Source organism: Peromyscus leucopus, chromosome 2 (assembly GCF_004664715.2).
Source record: "Peromyscus leucopus breed LL Stock chromosome 2, UCI_PerLeu_2.1, whole genome shotgun sequence".
NCBI classification, from domain to species: Eukaryota; Metazoa; Chordata; class Mammalia; order Rodentia; family Cricetidae; genus Peromyscus; species Peromyscus leucopus.
The window spans coordinates 153,412,365-153,431,616 of record NC_051064.1 but is presented as its reverse complement, the minus strand read 5'-3'; the positions used below and the strand labels follow the sequence as shown (position 1 = coordinate 153,431,616).

Sequence of the window (19,252 nt, the reverse complement as noted above, 5' to 3'; positions counted from 1 at the left end):
AACAGGAATACTCTTTTGGAGAATTTGGAACCTCATACATACACCCTCTAAAGGTCCAGCCCAGCAGTGTCCCCAGGCAGCTGCAGAAGCAAGTACTGTCCCTCTTGACGGCACCTGAAAGGATTCCCACAGATAGTAAATTGGACATCTGGGCTCACAATCGGCAACTGAAAAAACATAGTAGGAAACTAGTCATTCTGGTCAGGAGCCAGCAGAAACTGAGGAGGAAGGCTTGGCCAGACTGAATGCAAAAACAAGTGTTGGATATATTTGAAAAATTAAAATACGTGATTGAAAAATAAGAACAAGAAACAAATTAGCAGCATGTGAGACAGACTTTAAAATGTGTTTATCCCATTAATCTATTTCCTGTGAGTTCCTGAGAATAGAAGCCTGGAGCTTTGGTTTTGCTTTATTGTTTTAATGGCATGTTTTTTGAAATGTTGATGAGTCAAGTATAGACTTTTTTAAATAAAGAGCCACTAGCCAGGTGTGGCAGTATACGTGTACCTGTAATGCCAGCACTCTAGAGACAGAAACTGGTGGCCCTCTGTGATTTTGAGGTATGTTCAACACAGCAGGTTTCCAGTCAGCAAGGCAACATAGAGATGGCATGTCTCAGAAAAAAATAAGAAGAAAATAAAATAAGGAAAAAGGTCATTGGTACAGTTCTGGTAGCTCCCCTAGGAAACATGCATGTGAGGCCTTAGTCCAGCCCATGTTGTCAATTTTGTGCTGCCCTTGGTCAGCAGTTGCCCTGTCCTAGCCCTGGTAAGAGTAGCTCTTGTTGTCCAAATATGGTGATGCAGATCTATAATTACAGAACTGGGGAGGCTGAGGCCAGCCTGGGCTACATGTCAAGACCTTTTCTCAAAAAGATAAGAGGCTGGGAATATATCTCAGTCAGTGGAAGGTTTGCCTAGCATGCACAAGACCCTGAATTCCACACCCAGCACCACATGACAAACCAGGCATTGTTGTGCATGCCTGTGATCCCAGAACTCAGGAAATGGAGGCAGGAAAATCAGAAGTTTAAGCTTGGCCTAGAGAGATGGCTCAGTGGCCATGAGGGCTTGCTGCACAACCATGAGCCTGAGTCTGGATCCCAACACCTGAATAACAAGCCAGGCAGACATGGTCACGCATGCTTGTAACCCCAGCACTGAGTGAGACAGAGATAGAAGGATCACAGGGTTTTGCCCAAATGAGGTCCAGATTCAGGGAGAAACCCTGCCTCAGAGGAAGAAGGGGGGGGGTGTCAAAGTCTTTTTTTTTGTTGTTGTTGTTTCTGTTTTTTGAGACAGGGTTTCTCTGTGAAACAGTCTTGGCAATCCTGGGACTCACTCTGTAGACCAGGCTGGCCTCGAATTTACTGAGATTCACCTGCCTCTGCCTCCTGAGTGCTGGGATTAAAGGCGTGCGCCACCACTGCCTGGCGTCAAAGTCATTCTTGATAACATAGCAAGTTTGTGGCTACATGAGACCCTGTCTCAAAAAGATTAAAAGAAAGCCAAAACACATAAGGAAGCTAATAATTCTGAGACAGCAGAGCACCCACATTTCTGTTTGTAGATGTAGATGTCACAGAGCTGCAAGAGGTATGTCATTTGCCAGAGTGTGACTAGATTCTGAACATAGTTCTTCTCACACAGACTTTATACAAAAGTCATGGACTGTACCACCAGTGGGGCTGACAGTTATTACTTTCAGATTCATTAGAATCATGAATAATAAAGGACTGCTTAAAATTCTGGAAAATAAAACCCTCACATAATTGCCATGTAGCCATTCACAGTTTTTCCAAGTCAGAATGTCAGCAGTCACCTTTGGGATGACGACAGTCAATTTGAAAGAGAGTCATCAGGAGCTTCCTCTTGACCTGGACTGCTGGACTCTTGGCAGACACCACAGCCTGGTCTCACAACCTCTGGCCTTCATGTGAGCCCAAGAAGGGAACTATTGAGCTGGAATGGGCCTGCATTCAGAAAGGAGGTGTCAGGCCCCTCTCATGTGGTATCTTCTAAATCAGCAAAGGTCTTGTCTGCCTGAGTTTTCAACCAGACTCTCTAAGTGTGGCATGGGCTTCTGGGAGGGCCAGCTGGGCCTGATAGCTGCCATTCCCGTCCACAGAGAGCGTACTGTGGCCAGTGCAGCGAAAGGATATGGGGTCTCGCGAGGCAGGGCTACAGGTGCATCAACTGCAAGCTGCTGGTCCATAAACGCTGCCACGTCCTCGTCCCGCTGACCTGCAGGAGGCATATGGTAAGTCGGGGTGTGGGGAGGGGTGGCCGGCCTCTGGGTCTGTGGCCAGGTTGACCTTGGCAATCCTTGGTCCTTTTCCTTCTATGGAGCTGTGACACTACATCCTACCTCCAGACAGGAGGAGGCCTCTGTGCTGCAGTGATGACTATGGGCAGAGTCTGGAACAGGACTTCTTATCCTGAGCTGTGGGGCCGGAAGGGTCCAGGCCCCCTAGCGTGTTATTAACTGAGTTTTCTAGCACTTGTACTTTAAGCCAGTCCGCCCGTGCCACCTAGCCTAGGTGTAGAGTACTTTCTGGCCCTACCCAATATTTGCCAGACCCAAGGCCTCCGCTCCCAGGAAGGCTGTTGGCTCATCTGCATCTTGCCAGAATGAGGAAGAAAGTTCCCCTGAAGTGGCCTATCCATATTCCATATATCGAATAAGAACAGGACCCAGATTAGAGCATGAGTTACCCACAAGACCACTCTCCCTAGAGATCCTTTCTGCTGTGTCTACTCTAAACCCTGAAGGCACATAGGACCTTTCACCCTACAGGTCCAAGTTACCTTAAGATAATGAAATGAGCCCAGAAATGTGACCTGTCAGAGCTCAGTAAGGCCAGCACTTAAACCCTAGGGGCCATCACTATAAGCTGTCTCTATTATAACTTCAGCTACATGGGGCCCCAGAGCCCTTAGACTGATCATCGGAAGCCTGGCTATCAGCAAGATGTCCACAGTGTGGCAAGGGGGTATTTCCAAGCATGCTTAAAGCATTCCTTCTATCAAACATCTGCTGGGAAGGCAATAACCTAAGATCCTGACTGAGTGACCACCTCAGCCTGTAGACTCACAGCTAACAGTCATCATCTATTCTGTGCTCTACCCAGCATCACATCGCCACACACATGGTGCAGTCTGCAGTCGTGACATCAAAGCTGGGTTTTCACTCCTGCCCCATCACTCCAACACCATCATTTTCTTGCAGGATTCTGTCATGCCTTCCCAAGAGCCTCCAGTAGATGACAAGAATGATGGTGTAGACCTTCCTTCAGAGGAAACTGATGGAAGTAGGTGCCCCTTCCCCCAGCTGTGTGGGCCCCCCTCTTCTGAGCCCTGCAGTGCCTTCCTCTCCATCTTCCTGGCCTTTCCTCCTGACTCCTTCCTACCTGCTCTCCAAGAGTCAATGTGGGTGAGCTGGGCTGGGGACAGTACTGTGCACAGCCACCCCTCTGTCCCCATGGAAATGGGTGGGGCTGCTGGTCTTCCCTGGTAGCTGCCAGGCAGGAATCTCATCACTGGGAACCTGGGGTTGAGACCCTCTTCCTCTGTGCTGATTTCAGTTGTTCTATACAACACTTGATGTGTGTCATCCCCCCCCCCCAAGGCCAGGTACCTCCCACATACTGGGCACTACACAGAGCTGACCTCCATGGAGGTGGCTCCATATGACCTGTAGCTGCTGCATAGGTGTTGTATTTGGGGACAGTACAAAGGAGGAAAGACTTCTTTTTAAGGTGAAAAAAAATTTTAGAGTCAGGTTCTAGCACTTGGGAGGCAGAGGCAAGAATATTTCTTCATGAGTTTGAGGCCAGCTTGGTCTACATGGCAAGTTCCAGGCTAGCCAGGGCTGCATAGTGAGACCCTGTCTCAAAAAAAAAAAAAGTAAGATTGTTCCTTCAGATGCTCTTCCTACCCCCCAACCCCCCCACACACACATCCATCATCCATCCATCCACCCATTTACCCATCCATCCATCCATCCATCCATCATGTATCTGTCATTCACTTATTTATCCATGTAGCCATTTATCATCCATGTATTTATCATCTTCCGTCCCACATATCCATCCATCATCCACCTACCTATCTATCCATCATCTGCTTTTCCAACATCTACCCTCCCACCCCTTGTGCCATGAACTTACTTATGTCCCCTCCATTCACACTCTAAGAGAAACTGGAAGATGATATACCAAAACCTTGTGCCTCCACATGGTCCTAGACTTTCAGTGATTTTACTTAAGATTTTTTTACATTATGGTAGTATGAAAGAAAGTCTACCTACACAACCGCATCTTGGTATTTTCAACTTAGGTATACGTTCAATCGTTATTTGATAGTATACTAAATGTGTTCTCTTCCTCCTCTGACTGTATGTGCATATGTGCATGCACACAAGAGGGTGTGTGTATCTACGCCGTTGCTAGGGATCCTCCTGTCTCCAGTCCCCCAGCGCTGGTGTTACAAGCATGTTCCACCACACCTGTCTCTTATGGTGTGCTAGGGATCCAAACTCAGATCTCCACAATTGTGCAGAAAGCATTTTTACCTGTTGAGCTGTCTTCTCACCCCATGGTTTTGATTTTTGGGGCAGGGTTTATGCAGCCTAACTTGCCCTCAAATTCAATATGTAGACAAGGATGACCCTCAATGTCTGATTCTCCCGCCTCTGTGTCCCAAGTGTAATGCTAGGATTACAGGCATATGCCATCCTGCCCACTTGCTTTCTGTGGCACTGGTGATTAAACCCAGGGCTTTGTGTGTACTAGATACGTGCTTTACCAACTGACCACATCTCCAGCCCTCTTTTTTATTTGTTTGAGACAAGGTCTCACTTTGTAGCCCTAATTGGCCTTGAACTGTACAATCCTCCTGCCTTTACTTCCCAAGTACTAGGAATAGGGGCATGCACCACAGCACCAGCCCTAAATGAACTGTGCACACTGCATTTTCAGCATATAATACTTGTAGTCTGATGGATTTATAGGTTGTGGCCTCGTCGTAAGTAAAGGAGCTTGTAGCTTCTTCCCAGTGTCCCACCCTCGTGTTCACACAGCCAGTTTGGTTCAGCCTAGCGCTCTTTAAACTAGGATCTGATATGGCTGCTTCCTGGATTGGCCCCTAGCGCCGTGCCGTGGGATGAGGCTCCACTGGGTCCCTGTGCTCCTGTGACATTTATAAAACCCTCCCTTCCTTCTCTTTACTAGTTGCTTATATTTCTTCATCTCGGAAACATGACAACATCAAAGATGATTCTGAGGTAAGTGAATCAAATTAATGTTGCCGGAGGCTTTTCAGAAAGCCTGTTTGCTTCTGGGACAGTTACATGGATTTCACTGCAGCCCAGGTGTATTAGGAAATTTTTGTGCCTGGCTCAGATGAGACCAGTGGCCTGACTGTGACTTTGCCACACTGCATCTGCTCCCAAGCCTCGCCTCTTAGCTGCTTCCCTTGTCCTTCCTGGTCTGGCAAGCCCTCAGCTGTCCCCCCAGTCAGGCCTTTTCCCAGAATCTGACCCACAGGCTCCATCTGGCTCCATCCAGCCCCATACCTGCAGCCAGCTCTGGTGATAAATCTGTTTGGGGAAACAGAAGAACATGCTGTGCTCACAGCCTTTGCTGATTACCTTACAGAGCAGGCTCCACTCTCTCTACCCTCACTTTCACCCTGAAAGAGCAGGCTCTGCTCTCTCCACCCTCATGGAGCAGACTCCCCCCCCCCCCCCTCCAGCCTCACAGAGCATGCACTACCTTCCTTACCCTTATGGAGCAGGTCCCTAAACTCCCCACTCTTAGAGAACATGCCCAAGTTTGCAGCCCCACGGAACCCTCATGCAAGCACTGCTGTATTTCTAGCTCTTTCCTTGAGAAGCCCACGGTCTTGGTTCATAGTTTTTCTAACCAGAGTTAGATGGGGCTGGGTGCTAGAACATGAGACGTGGCTCCATGCTGAGGAATAGGCCTCGTTGCCTTCCATATGAGGGTGAACAGTTCTTGGGTTCTGGCAAATTGTGCCCCCTTCCCTTCTCTGAACCTCTCCCTAGGACCTTAAGCCTGTCATCGATGGGGTAGACGGTATCAAAATCTCTCAGGGGCTGGGGCTGCAGGACTTCGACCTCATCAGAGTCATCGGGCGTGGGAGCTATGCCAAGGTCCTCCTGGTGCGGCTGAAGAAGAACGATCAGATTTATGCCATGAAGGTGGTAAAGAAGGAACTTGTCCACGATGACGAGGTAAGTGTGTGTCCTACCAAAGTGTCCTGTGGGATTCAGGATGTGCACATCTGTTCACTGATATGGATGTGCAGGAAGACATCACCAAAGGTAGTGGGAAACTGAGCTTTAGTGAACTGAATGCTACACTGAGTCATGGCTTCTCACTTTCAAAGTTTGCAGCAGCAAAATTAGAATCTTTGAGTTTAATGATGGTTCATCTCTTAATGGACATTTTCCCTAGAATATGAGATTTTTTGCACTGTTACGAAAAGTAACCATAAACTTTCACAAGCAGGAGTTTGTTTAGTCCATTTCCATTCTTTTTATGTATTTCTTTTTTCTTTTTTCTTTTTTTTTTTTTTTTTTTTTTTTGTTTTTTTGGTTTTTTTGGTTTTTCAAACAGGGTTTCTCTGTGTAGTCCTGGCTGTCCTAGAACTCATTCTGTAGATCAGGCTGGCCTAGAACTTACCTACCTCCACCTCTTGAGTGCTGGGATTAAAGGCATGGGCCACCACCACCCAGCTCTTTTCTGTGTATTTCTAGGAGTAGTTGTGTGGTAATTCTGGATGTAGTTTCTGGAGAAATTCCCAAACTGTGTCCAACATGGTTGCACCATTTTATTTTTCTGCCAATGGGGCACAGGGCTCTATCTTCACCAACACTTATTTTCTGGCTTTTTGTTTCCCTCCAGTACGTATATGAGTACCCACTGTGTGCCTTCCCCCCCCCAGTACGTATGTGAGTACCCACTGTGTGCCTTTCCCTCTCAGTACATATGTGAGTACCCACTGTGTGCCTTTCCCCCAGTACATATGTGAGTACCCACTGTGTGCCTTTCCCCCCAGTACATATGTGAGTACCCACTGTGTGCCTTTCCCCCCAGTACATATGTGAGTACCCACTGTGTGCCTTTCCCTCTCAGTACGTATGTGAGTACCCACTGTGTGCCTTTCTCCCCCAGTACATATGTGAGTACCCACTGTGTGCCTTTCCCTCTCAGTACATATGTGAGTACCCACTGTGTGCCTTTCCCTCTCAGTACGTATGTGAGTACCCACTGTGTGCCTTTCCCTCTCAGTACGTATGTGAGTACCCACTGTGTGCCTTTCCCTCTCAGTACGTATGTGAGTACCCACTGTGTGCCTTTCCCTCTCAGTACGTATGTGAGTACCCACTGTGTGCCTTTCCCTCTCAGTACGTATGTGAGTACCCACTGTGTGCCTTTCCCTCTCAGTACGTATGTGAGTACCCACTGTGTGCCTTTCCCCCCAGTATGTATGTGAGTACCCACTGTGTGCCTTTCTTCCCCAGTACGTATGTGAGTACCCACTGTGTGCCTTTCCCTCTCAGTACGTATGTGAGTACCCACTGTGTGCCTTTCCCTCTCAGTACGTATGTGAGTACCCACTGTGTGCCTTTCTCCCCCAGTACGTATGTGAGTACCCACTGTGTGCCTTTCCCTCCAGTACATATGTGAGTACCCACTGTGTGCCTTTCCCTCTCAGTACATATGTGAGTACCCACTGTGTGCCTTTCCCCCCAGTACATATGTGAGTACCCACTGTGTGCCTTTCCCTCTCAGTACGTATGTGAGTACCCACTGTGTGCCTTTCCCCCCCAGTACGTATGTGAGTACCCACTGTGTGCCTTTCTCCCCAGTACGTATGTGAGTACCCACTGTGTGCCTTTCCCTCTCAGTACGTATGTGAGTACCCACTGTGTGCCTTTCTCCCCCAGTACATATGTGAGTACCCACTGTGTGCCTTTCTTCCCCAGTACGTATGTGAGTACCCACTGTGTGCCTTTCTCCCCAGTGTCTGTGAGTACCCACTGTGTGCCTTTCTCCCCAGTGTCTGTGAGTACCCACTGTGTGCCTTTCCCTCTCAGTACGTATGTGAGTACCCACTGTGTGCCTTTCTCCCCCAGTACATATGTGAGTACCCACTGTGTGCCTTTCTTCCCCAGTACGTATGTGAGTACCCACTGTGTGCCTTTCTCCCCAGTGTCTGTGAGTACCCACTGTGTGCCTTTCCCTCTCAGTACGTATGTGAGTACCCACTGTGTGCCTTTCTCCCCAGTGTCTGTGAGTACCCACTGTGTGCCTTTCCCTCTCAGTACGTATGTGAGTACCCACTGTGTGCCTTTCCCCCCAGTATGTATGTGAGTACCCACTGTGTGCCTTTCCCCCCAGTATGTATGTGAGTACCCACTGTGTGCCTTTCCCCCCAGTATGTATGTGAGTACCCACTGTGTGCCTTTCCCTCTCAGTACGTATGTGAGTACCCACTGTGTGCCTTGACTTGCAGCTTCTCTGATGATGGATGAGGCTGACACGTTTTCACAAGCTTGTTGCTTCAGGTCTGTTTGCTGTTTTGCTGTTATACTGGTGCCCACTCTGTCTCTCCAGAGCAGAGGAAAGCCAGTGTGTAGATAACAGTGACGCTGCCCGTTAGCTGCTGCCAGCACTAAGCATTGTCGTGTTTGTCGGGTCATAGAAAGGATCTCCACCCCCACCCCAGCCATCAGGACTTGGGGCTGACTTGGTTTGGGACCTTCACATGTAGGGTGCATTTGTACAATGCACAGCCTGTCAAGCTGGCCCTGTGTCCCTGGATGCTGAGTGAGTGAGTGGGCGAACCCATGACTCAAGCCTGTCCTCACCACCAGGTGTCACCTCTCCTCACAGTCTTGAGTACCCTTCTGAGCTGAAACTGGTTCTCTTTCTGAGTCACCTTTGCCTCAGGGCTCCACCTTAGCCACTGCTTCCCAAGCATCTGCCTCCTGCCTTCCCCTGAATTGCTTTGTCTAGGATGTGGCTCTGAACAAGGGCTGAGGGGCTGCCCCACTGGCTCCTGCTGTCCTTGAGCCTGGCCTGGCTTGCTTGGAGCTGAGGCTCCTGGGACACACAAGCCCCTCACCCTCCTCGCCAGGCCCCAGGCATTGTTTATGCGATGCCAGTTTGCCAGTGGCTTGGATGGTTTCAAGTCAAGTCGTTTCTCCTAATGGTAGGTTCTCTGAGGCGACCTTCCGACTTGCTCCCTGCCGAGTTGCCGTCCAGCCACACACACACACACACACACACACACACACACACACACACACACACACACACACCCATGCACTCGCATACTGCGGTGTCAGGCCTGCACAGTGCCAGGTGTTCCTGTAAATTAGAACCTGTGGTGATGCTGCTGATGCAGGGTGGCCCAGGCTTGGCAGAGGTGGAGGACAGCCAGCCCACTGGTTTCCATCCAGGAATCTGGATGCCCTGGCAGCTGCTTCAAGTGTGAGCCGCCTGAGTGTGACAGTCAGGTCAGGTAGTCGTTGGGTGAGCAAGTCTGGAGTCTGGATGAAGTTGAGCTAGGTGTCCTCTGCATGGAGAAGGGCTGAAACTGTTGCACCTGGTAGAGCCCCTGGGGATCAGAAGTAGCAGAGGGCACACCAGGGGGAGTGACGGCTGTCTCCAGCTCACTAAGTGAGTGCCAACTAAGAATCTGATCATTTGCTTTCCCAAAAACCTTCCAGACAGTACTATTTGAACATGTCTCTGCCCTTCTCACTTTTCTACACATCAAGGTGGGGGTTGGGAGCCTCATCTCCCTCTGTCCCTGGGGCTGTGGTGGAGCCAAGCCGTGGTCTCTGACTTTGCAGCATCCTGCTGAGCCGCTGCACAGAGTGGGGGAGATGGCCCCGGGGCAGCAGCTGAGCTCTGGACATGACTGGGGCTTGTCTGCAGACTCAGTGGCTTTGGGCCTCAGGGAATCTGCTCAGTCCTCCATCCTCACTTTCCTTGTGTCCTGACTGATTATGATACAGCCTTTCGGAACCTTCGTGGGGAGCACAAGTCAGTGTGTGCAGAGCCAAACCCAGCAAGCGTCTTGGGATGGGGAGGTGATGGAGGTGATGTTGGAGACAGTAATGACGGTAATGACAGGAAGTGGGGGTGGATGGGTGATAGTAGTGATGGCCATGGCGATGATGGTATCAGGATGAGGATTATGGGCCGAAGGATGGTAGTGATGGTGATCGTTTGGTATTTGTTTTTTGTCTGTGAGACAGGATCATTCTGTAACACAGACTGCAGGCTACATGGGAACTTAATGTATAGCCCAAGCTGGTGTTGCACTTGTCAACAGTCCTGGCCTTACCTTCCTCAGTGCTGGGACCACGGGTGCTGATCCACTACACCTGCTTGTGATGTGTTTCTTGATAGGTGGTTCCTTTTTACCTCCAAATTGCCTTCTCAAAAACAGAGGGGGAAAAGCCTTTCCCATCTTGTCCCTGCCCTCTCCAGGGCCCCGAGCAGTGCTTTGGAGCCTCACTGGCGCTGCCCGGTCTCTTTCAGGACATCGACTGGGTGCAGACAGAGAAACACGTGTTCGAGCAGGCGTCCAGCAACCCCTTCCTGGTTGGCTTACACTCCTGTTTCCAGACAACGAGCCGGTAAGGAAGGAAGTGTTTCCTTGGGTTCTGCTGCTTCCTGATAAGAATCCCCAGAAGCCAAGGTGAACTGCAGTTCCGGGTGTCCTGTATGGGCCTCCTCCCATGAAAGCCTGGGTTGTTTTTAGATCCTCAGGCTTACTTTGTGGTTCCCGTTGGCTGGTGTCACATGTAGTGGACTTCACACATCTGAACTTACATGATGCCATTTGTGGGATCTTCTTGAAGGCATCCTACCAAATGCAGGTCTTAGGTCTGATGTGGGGTGTCAGAGCAAGCATGGGTATCCTGTGCTGCTGCTGTTCACGGAACAGAGACATGCATTAATAAGCACTAAAGGTGTCACTTCTAAGCTTTACTATATATGTTGAAAATTTCTACTGCTTTTAAAATGTTTGAAATCTAGTGGCCTAAGATCACAAGACTCCTGGGGGCTTCGCATCCCCTGCTCAAGGTGATGGCTTGTACCAAAAGGATAAATAAAAATTGGCAAAGCTGAGCCAAGTGTGGTGACACTTCTGTAATCCCAACACTCAGAAGACTGAGGCAGGAGGATCATGAGTTTGAGGCCAGCCTGAGCTAAATAATAAGATCCTATCTAAAAATAAACTGGGCAAAAGGAAAATGGTGCTTGAAGCAAATTCTAGAAAAAGCAAGGCACAAATCTCAGAACACTATCCCCAGTCCTTCCCAAAGTCCTGATCTAGAAGTATTCAGCAGCCAGTCTTCTTGTGGGCCATGATCCAAAGACCAGGAAAGCCAGCTGTGGGTGCAGGCTTGAGACTCCAAGGGCAACAATGGACTGCCCAGCCCAGCCCCGCAGCCCCCGTGGATGGGTGGTCGCTGGTTCCCATCTCCCACACATGGGGAGGACCTCTGCTTTGCAGGTTCTGTTTTCACATGTTAGCTCTAGAAGCATCTCAGAAGCACACCTACAAACACTGCTTAGCCAGGCCAGCTAAGTTAACATAAAATCATAAGCTAAAGCCTCGCTGTGTGCAGCCTGGCACAGTGAGCCCTGCTCTCCACATCGGGCACATTTTATAGGAGCCAGTTTGTAGTTCACGTTCCTCAGCTCTGGCCTTTGTGATCCTACCTGAGAAGCCCTGGACTGAACTGGCCTTTTCCCAAACCAGTTGAGGGTTAAGTCCATTGCGGCTGGTGGCATTCCTGTCATCAAGAGGAAATCCTGTTGTCATCCCTTCCCTGCATCTAACTCCTGAATGTGTGTGTCTCAGATTCTCTCCTTCCTCCTGCTTGAAGCCTGGCCACAGGATGCCCAGTCCCCAGGGCTCCCTTCTCCTGACGGAGCAGCTCTGATTACTTTGTAGTCCCCACTGGGAGGAATCCAAGCTTCCTGTGCATGGGGAGGAGGACTCTGTAATCATTCCCTACCCTTGCCTCACAGAGTCCTTTCTCCCTGTTTCTTCCCCTCCCCAGAGCCAGAGCCACCAAAAAGGCTCAGCAGTCAATGGTCCCCTTTGTGCATTCCCATGGCCCTGTCTCCACACTGTCCTGGCCCTGACCATGTCTCTGGTGAATAGGAACAAGCCTGAGGGAAGGCAGCCCAACCCAGCCTTGGAGTTCCCAAAGGGTGAGGATGCAAAAAAATGGTTGTGCTCTAATCAGCATTTGCAGGATTGCTGATAAAACAAAGACCAGGAGTTCCAGCAGCTCCACCTAAGTGCAAAAAGTGACGCTGGGACAATGCAGCAGCCCCAGCATCCCAGACTGCAAGGCCTGGTCCCAGGAGTAATGCCTCTGCATGTCAAGTTTCTTTGCCTGTCTTTCTTTGTACTGGATCTGTCACTGACACTGGAAGCGTCTGACGTGGGTGGTTTACGGTTTACAACTTTCCTTGAGTGCATCTGCTTTGACCGTCAGAAAATGTGTATGTATGTCTTCCTTTCTGGCTGTGAGCTCCATCAGAGAAGGGCTTGCTATGTGTTTTTGTATCTCCGGTGTTTGGATACCTGTCAGTAAACCGTGATGGTCTGAGAGGGGTGAAATTTAAAATAAAATCATGTTTCCTGTAGAAATATAAAATGTGCACCTGTAAATTTCATGACGTTGCTGGGCGGTGGTGGCACACACCTTTAATCCCAGCACTTGGGAGGCAAAGACAGGTGGATCTCTATGAGTTCGAGGCAGCCTCAACAGCCAGGACAGCCAGGGCAGTTACACAAAGAGACCCTGTCTCAACAAACAAAACAAAATAAAAATTTCATGGCTTGTAAGGGAACCAGTAAGTTGTTGCAGCCAGCCCTGGTGTACTGGCAGCTAGGATGTCAGTGGATTCACTGTGGTCTCAGAATAGGGATGGCAATGTTCTTCCACTCAACAGACCTAACTTGCAGGTCTAGAAGCTTCTTTTCTGTTGCTGTCCATGGAGTTCCTCTCAGAGTTGAGAAGTAACTCAGATGCCACAAAACTCTAGAAATAGGTATCAGAAGATCACAAGCCACATTGTGTCATCACTTGGGTCTGCCCTAAAGATGTGCTGACAGTAGTCAGTCAAGACCACAGCCCACACTTCCTGGCTGTTTGTTCCTGCACTGCACAAACACTTCATGTGTTTCCTTTGGAAACAAAGCTGGGAAGTTCTGGAAAGTAGTTGATATGGGAAGCCTTTCTCCTGGTTGGTGCTGTGTCTTTGCACAAATGGCAGCATTGTGTACCAGCCCCAGCGTCTCCCTCAGTCAGAGATAGAGGGAGGGCTGTTCCAGCTGTCCATATGTCCTCACTGACCTTGCACAGATGAGGCAAAGCCGCCAGGAACAGAAAATCTGGTGCCTGTACTTGGGTACGAGATACACCTGATGCCCCGTCTATCCCGCTCTTAATGACCACAGGGTTTATAAAGTCTTCTCCTAGAAACTCACCCTGAGGTCTTGCTGAGCCTGTTGCTAGGGACTGAATGAATGTCAGTGTGTTCTACCTCCCAGCAGATCATACACAACAGGAAACAGTGAACTCCAGGCAGGATGCTGGCTAGCACTTGCAGGCAGCCGTGAGTGGAAATCTAGTAAATAAAAGACAATGGTTTCCACATGTGCCTGGTGATTATAAAGAGGCCTCTTCAGGGCTGGGGGATGGAGGGATAAGGATTTCTTTCTTTCCTTCCCCAATCCAGCGGTGCCTCTCCTGGTGGGCCTCGCAGAATCCTTGCTCTCATCGGCCGGGACCTCTCCCATGGTATGTGTAACATGCTGTGAGACAAGGATAGGGCATTTTCATACCAAGCATCTGTTCATGGGAGCCATACCCCGTGTCTGCGTGGTCTTTCCCAACAGTAACCAGAATTAAAATGTTGCCACAAAAACCTCTAAAAACAGGGAAATCATTTCAGCTTGCACTATTCCAGGAAAAATGGCAACCTAAAAAGACTGCCAAAATGATTCCTTTTAAGCCCCTCTATGTGTGCCCCCAATTTAAGTGTGGCCTGGGGACAGGGATACAAACTGCTACTGAAGTAAGTATCTGCTGCTCGAGATAGAACGTGGGCTTAATGTGTGCAGAGCCTTAGGTTCAATCCCTAGCACAAAAAAAGAAAACAATTTAGTTAGCTTGGCCTGCTGTGGAGTAGCTTTCACTTTTTTTTTTTTTTTTAACTTATTACTGTGGTGTGTGGGAGGTGGGAGTGTGCTAACCTGTCTGGAAGTCAGAGGCCAACTGTGTAGAGTTGTCCTTCCTTCCACCTTCCTGTGGGTTGTGGGGTTCAAACTCAGGTCACCTGGCTTGCTCCACAAGCTGCCTTGCTGACACCCTGCTTTCACTTTTAAGGAAGGGTAAACCTGCTGACAGTTGTCCTTGGAGAGGCCCCCAAAAATATCTTGTCTTAGACACTTGAGGAAACTCATCCTGCCTGAAGCGGCTTATGGGTATTAAATGCCACTTGATCCCTCGTGTCCGTTTATAGAGAACTATAAAATCTGCCACGGTGCTAAAGAGGGAGGGAGCTTTTTCTCTTGGATCAGGAAGTAACTCCCCTGGAATAGGTCATAGATGTATCAGGAGGGGCCCCAGAGGTTGGCACACAGACTAGGACATGGGAGTGAAGAAGTTCCCTGTGTGTCCACAGTTGTGTCTGGCAAGGAGGAGCCACGGGGCAGCAGGTGATCGCCTGCCCCTTGCCATAGTGGAGAGGGAGGAAGTCCCCTGGCTCAGGGACCTCACCCAGCCCCCCAGGAATAAGCAGAGCAGCCCAGTGACCCTGGGCAGGCCTAGGCTGGATAAAGGAGGGCTCACTGGGTGTGGGAGATAGAGCAAGCAAGGTCACCATGGTAAGAAACAGGAAGTGACAGTGAGCGGTGTGTACCAGATCCAGCCCTCAGAACCACTTCCTGTGGCCTCAACAGGGCCCACATTGCTGTGAACTGGGCAAGAATCACTCAGGCCGTGGGAGGGAGGGTGACTCAGGCTCTGTCAGACTCCTGTCGTCACGCTGGAGCCCAGAATGGAAAGAACTAGTGTTGAGTGGCAGCTGTGGAACTGAGCGTGGGAGCCATGTCAGCCTTCGTGATGACAGCATAACGTCTCAAAACCCTGGAGTGGTTCTCGTACAGCTCCAGCAGCCCCTTACTCTAGAACACAGCTCTAGACACTGGGCTTAGACCAGGGGTCCAGAGTGGGAGAATTGTGCTCACTCAGATGTAGGAGCTCCAGGGATGTTATTGCTAAATGTTGGTTCTCTCTGCCATCTTAAGAACACTGGGTAGCTATTGGTGAGTCATCATGAAGCCCTGGGCAGCAAAGGGACCCTTGGCACCCCGTGACATCGCTTGTGTCCACTGAATGACAACACAGAGGTGTTTCTCTCATTAGGGCATGCCCTCCACCATCTATGAGAGAGATTTAGCTGTCTGTTCCCAGCTAGGAAGTGACAGGCAGCTTTTGGGTGTATTGCTGGGGGCGTGGGAGTGAGGTCACACTCCACAGCCAAGTCCTTGAGCCAGTGGCCTTGACTGACAGACCTAAAGGTGGTTGTGCCATAGTGGGTGGGTATGGGATTGGCATGTACCTCTCCATTCAGAGCTGAACACCCTTCTTGTTGTGTTCTGCCTTGCTCTGGGGACGGTGGCTGGCTTCACAAGGATGTGGGACTCCTTTTGTTAAAGTGGCTGTCAGGATCAGCTCTGAAAGTCAATTTTTCTCCCTCCTCCCTCTCTCCTTTTCTCCCTCCTCCCTCTCCCCCCTCCCTCCACATAGTCTTACTATGTAGCGTAGGCTGACCCTGGAAATTTCCATTCTCCCGCCTCCATCTGCTGAGTGCTAGGCTCACAAACACACATGTACTACCATGCCTAACTTTCAATTTTCTTTTGTTGTTTATTGGTTGGTGCAGAGGGTCAAACCCAGGACCTTGCACATGCGAAGCAGCTGCTCTACCACTCATTCACACCCTAGTTCATCTTCGCCCATTCATTGTGGGGGTGGGGACACATGCCTGTCTGTGCTGGTGTCCTTGCCTGTGTGTGTATGAAGGCCAGAAGTTGACTTCCAGTGTCTTCCTCAACAGCCCCCACACTTTACTTTTTTGTTTTGTTTGAGGCAGACATTGCCCTCCCCCACAGGGTTGGTGTCTCATCTTCCTCGGGCTGCTGATGCTAGCTGGACTCTCCACCTTGCAGGTGACTGGCAAGAATGACCAGCACGGTCCTCTTCCTTGCCAGGGATAGAATATTAAGATGGCACAATGCCAGCCACAAGCATCGGTCACATGCCATCAGAAAAAAGAAAAACAGACAGAAAGGGGGTGAGAGGTGCACTCCAAACCCTGATACCCTCCGGCAGACGTGCCCTTGTATGGGGCTGGAAGGGACGATAGAGAGGGCCACCCTCGGCCCTCGCTCCGGCTTCTGGTTCACAGGAGCTGCTGCAGTGGGCAAAGCTCTAAGAGACAAGAACCATCCCTCCAGTCCTAGACCTGCCGCCTGAAGTCCTGCAGGTCACCAGCAGGTGGGAGAAGGTTCTAGAGACACTGAGAGGGTATGTGGGCAAGAAGAGGAACCAGTGACTGGCTCAGAACGGTATTTATCTTGTCAGGGTATCTGCATCTATTTCTGTTTTACTGTCAGGAGAGCATTATGGGCTGGGGAGACTGCTCAGCAGTTAAACACCTGCCGCATGGACCCCGAGGACTGAAGTCTGGATCTCCGGAACATGTGTAAACGTTGGCGGTGGGGCTGTTCACCTGCAGTTCCAATTCAGGCCTTGGAAGGCGGAGTGAGGGCTCGCCTAAGCACGCTGGCTAGCAACAGGAGCAGTACCAATCATGAAATCTGGGCTTGATTGAGAGACCCTACCTTAGTGAATAAGGTGGAAGAGGGGAATAGAGCAGATATGATCTCGTATTTTCACAGCCACAACATAAGTTCAGAGCTCCAAACACACACATGTGCCCACACATATGCAAGCATGTGTACACATGTATACACATACACACATGATAAAGAGCCCCTCCCAAAAGAAAAAAAAAAGAGCATATTGCCTTGGGAGATCGCCAGTTCTGAAGATGGCTGAATTTTTACTCCCTGGAGCCCCCTGAAATGAATTGTCACCTAAATACTGCTAAAATGGTCCTGATGCTAGACTGTCCCTGGATGCCTGGAGAAAGCCATGTCCTGTGTTAGTCTGACACTGTGCTTTCAAACTTTGCTGATATTTACGATTTTTTCATTGCTATTTGTAGTGATGTTTGGTTGGTCTGTAGTTTTCGTAGGCAGTCCTTATTGGATTATTTCTAAAATGATATCTGTGGAAAATCTTGGAAATTATCAGCTACAATTGCTTTTAAGATTTAGTGTGTGTGTGTGTGTGTGTGTGTGTGTGTGTGTGTGTGTGTGTGTGTGTGTGTGTGTACAGGTGCTCTCAGAGGCCAGAAGCAGATCCCATGGAGCTGGAGTTACAGAGGGTTGTGAGCCACTTGATATGGGTGCTGGGAACTGAACTTGGGTCCTTTGCAAAAGCAGTATACACTCATAATCGCTAAGCCGCCGCCCCGTCCCCATTCCTTCTTGGTACTGGGGTGAGAGGCCAGAGTCTCATACATGGCAGGTGAGCACTTTGTGAGCCACAGGCCCAGGATTACCTCTTGGTGGGTACTGTGGGGATTTTCCTCAGTGCCTTTGCCAGGGTTACTGTTTTGGGGTTTCTAAATGGTAACATTCCCTCCAGCCATTCAGTTGCTTTCTCCTGCCCCTCAGTTTCTCCGTCAGACACTGTGGGGCTGGAATCCTGTGGTGTCTGAGTCACACTGACTGACAGTCATGGCCTGCTCTGCATCTGTTCCTGCAGACATCTAAGCAGTTTGCCCCTCCCCACCCCGGTAGAAGGTTCTTTGAAAAAGATAAAATTCTCTTGTTGGATCAGCTGTGTCAGGTTTCCTTGTCTGTTCACATCTTTCTTAGAACACAGAGCTTTTTCTGCGTCAAGGAACGGGGGTTTAACTCTTCCTTCTCACTGTGCACTGCTGCTGGGCTGTGTGTGTGTGGTGTGGCTGGTGTTGAGCCTCATCTCTGTTCTCTTAGGCCTCAGTTGAGAGTCTGGCCTCTTGTTCTCTGTGACACCGACCAGATTCTAGGCTGACTCTCTCACGCCCTCTCCTCCTCCTTGAAATGAGGTCTCTGTGAATAGGCTGTTTGGTGCCTTGTGTCTCTCTCCATATAATCAGGAAAATGGCAGAATTTACCTCATAGTTTTGGGAATAAATGAGATCTATATAGAGTGTAAGCCATCAAAACTGGTATCATTATTACTATTTATATCAAGAGTTAGCAGCCTTTTTCAAATAACTATATAATCAATGTAGCACAGTGTCTTGACGGCAGGGATGTGATCTGAGAACTTGTCATTAGACAAGTGTGTTCCTGGTTATCATAGCTTACACAGACTGGGCTGTGGTGTCGCTGGTGACAGCTGTGGCTCTTGACTGACTTCACGTTCTCTGCTGTATAGTCTTCATTGTGGCACAAAAGCCGCAGGCAAATGTAATGAACGGCATGGCGGGGCATGCGGTATGTGCTTGTAATCCCAGTGTGGAGGCAGACGTAGAAGATCAAAAGTTCAAGACCTGCCTGGGCCACATTAAGCCCCACCCTACTACCACCAAAAGGGAAAAAAAAAAGCAAAGGAAACTATGCATGGCTGTGTTTGAATAAAACACAAGGCAGTAAACAGCCAGCCAGTTACTTCTTGACTGTCCACCCCATCTGTCTTCTCTCTAGGCCAAGGTCAGGACTGGGTACCTATGTTGCTGGGGAACAGGGGAAGTGGGCCTTACAGGGTCCCTCTTTCTCTGGGTCCTCTCCTGGTGAGGGGAGCAGTGGACTTGGCCACTACCTACAACTTTCTCTGGCTCTGCATCCTGGAGCTCACTGCTTCTCTTTACGCCCTTTCTCCCTTTGTTTGTGCGATGGATCCATTTCTACTGGTTTTTAGTAACTTCTGCACATTTTGTTAAGAATAAGTGATAATATCCATCTGAGCCATTAACTGCTTCCTTCCTACAGTGGTATGGCCTTAAAAGCACTAGGAATCTGACTGCCTCAACAGGCCCCTGCCCATCCTAATA

At 49.5% G+C, this 19,252-nt stretch overlaps 1 protein-coding gene across 1 annotated transcript in view; it reads left to right on the top strand.

Annotated features, from left to right (window-relative positions):
* Nucleotides 1-19,252, top strand: part of Prkcz (protein kinase C zeta) — a 111,354-nt gene that overhangs the window by 75,988 nt on the left and 16,114 nt on the right. Inside the window, 5 exon segments of the mRNA XM_028891470.2 lie at nt 2,131-2,262; nt 3,232-3,313; nt 5,234-5,286; nt 6,070-6,258; nt 10,586-10,683. Of these exon segments, the coding sequence (XP_028747303.1) occupies nt 2,131-2,262; nt 3,232-3,313; nt 5,234-5,286; nt 6,070-6,258; nt 10,586-10,683 (554 nt within the window).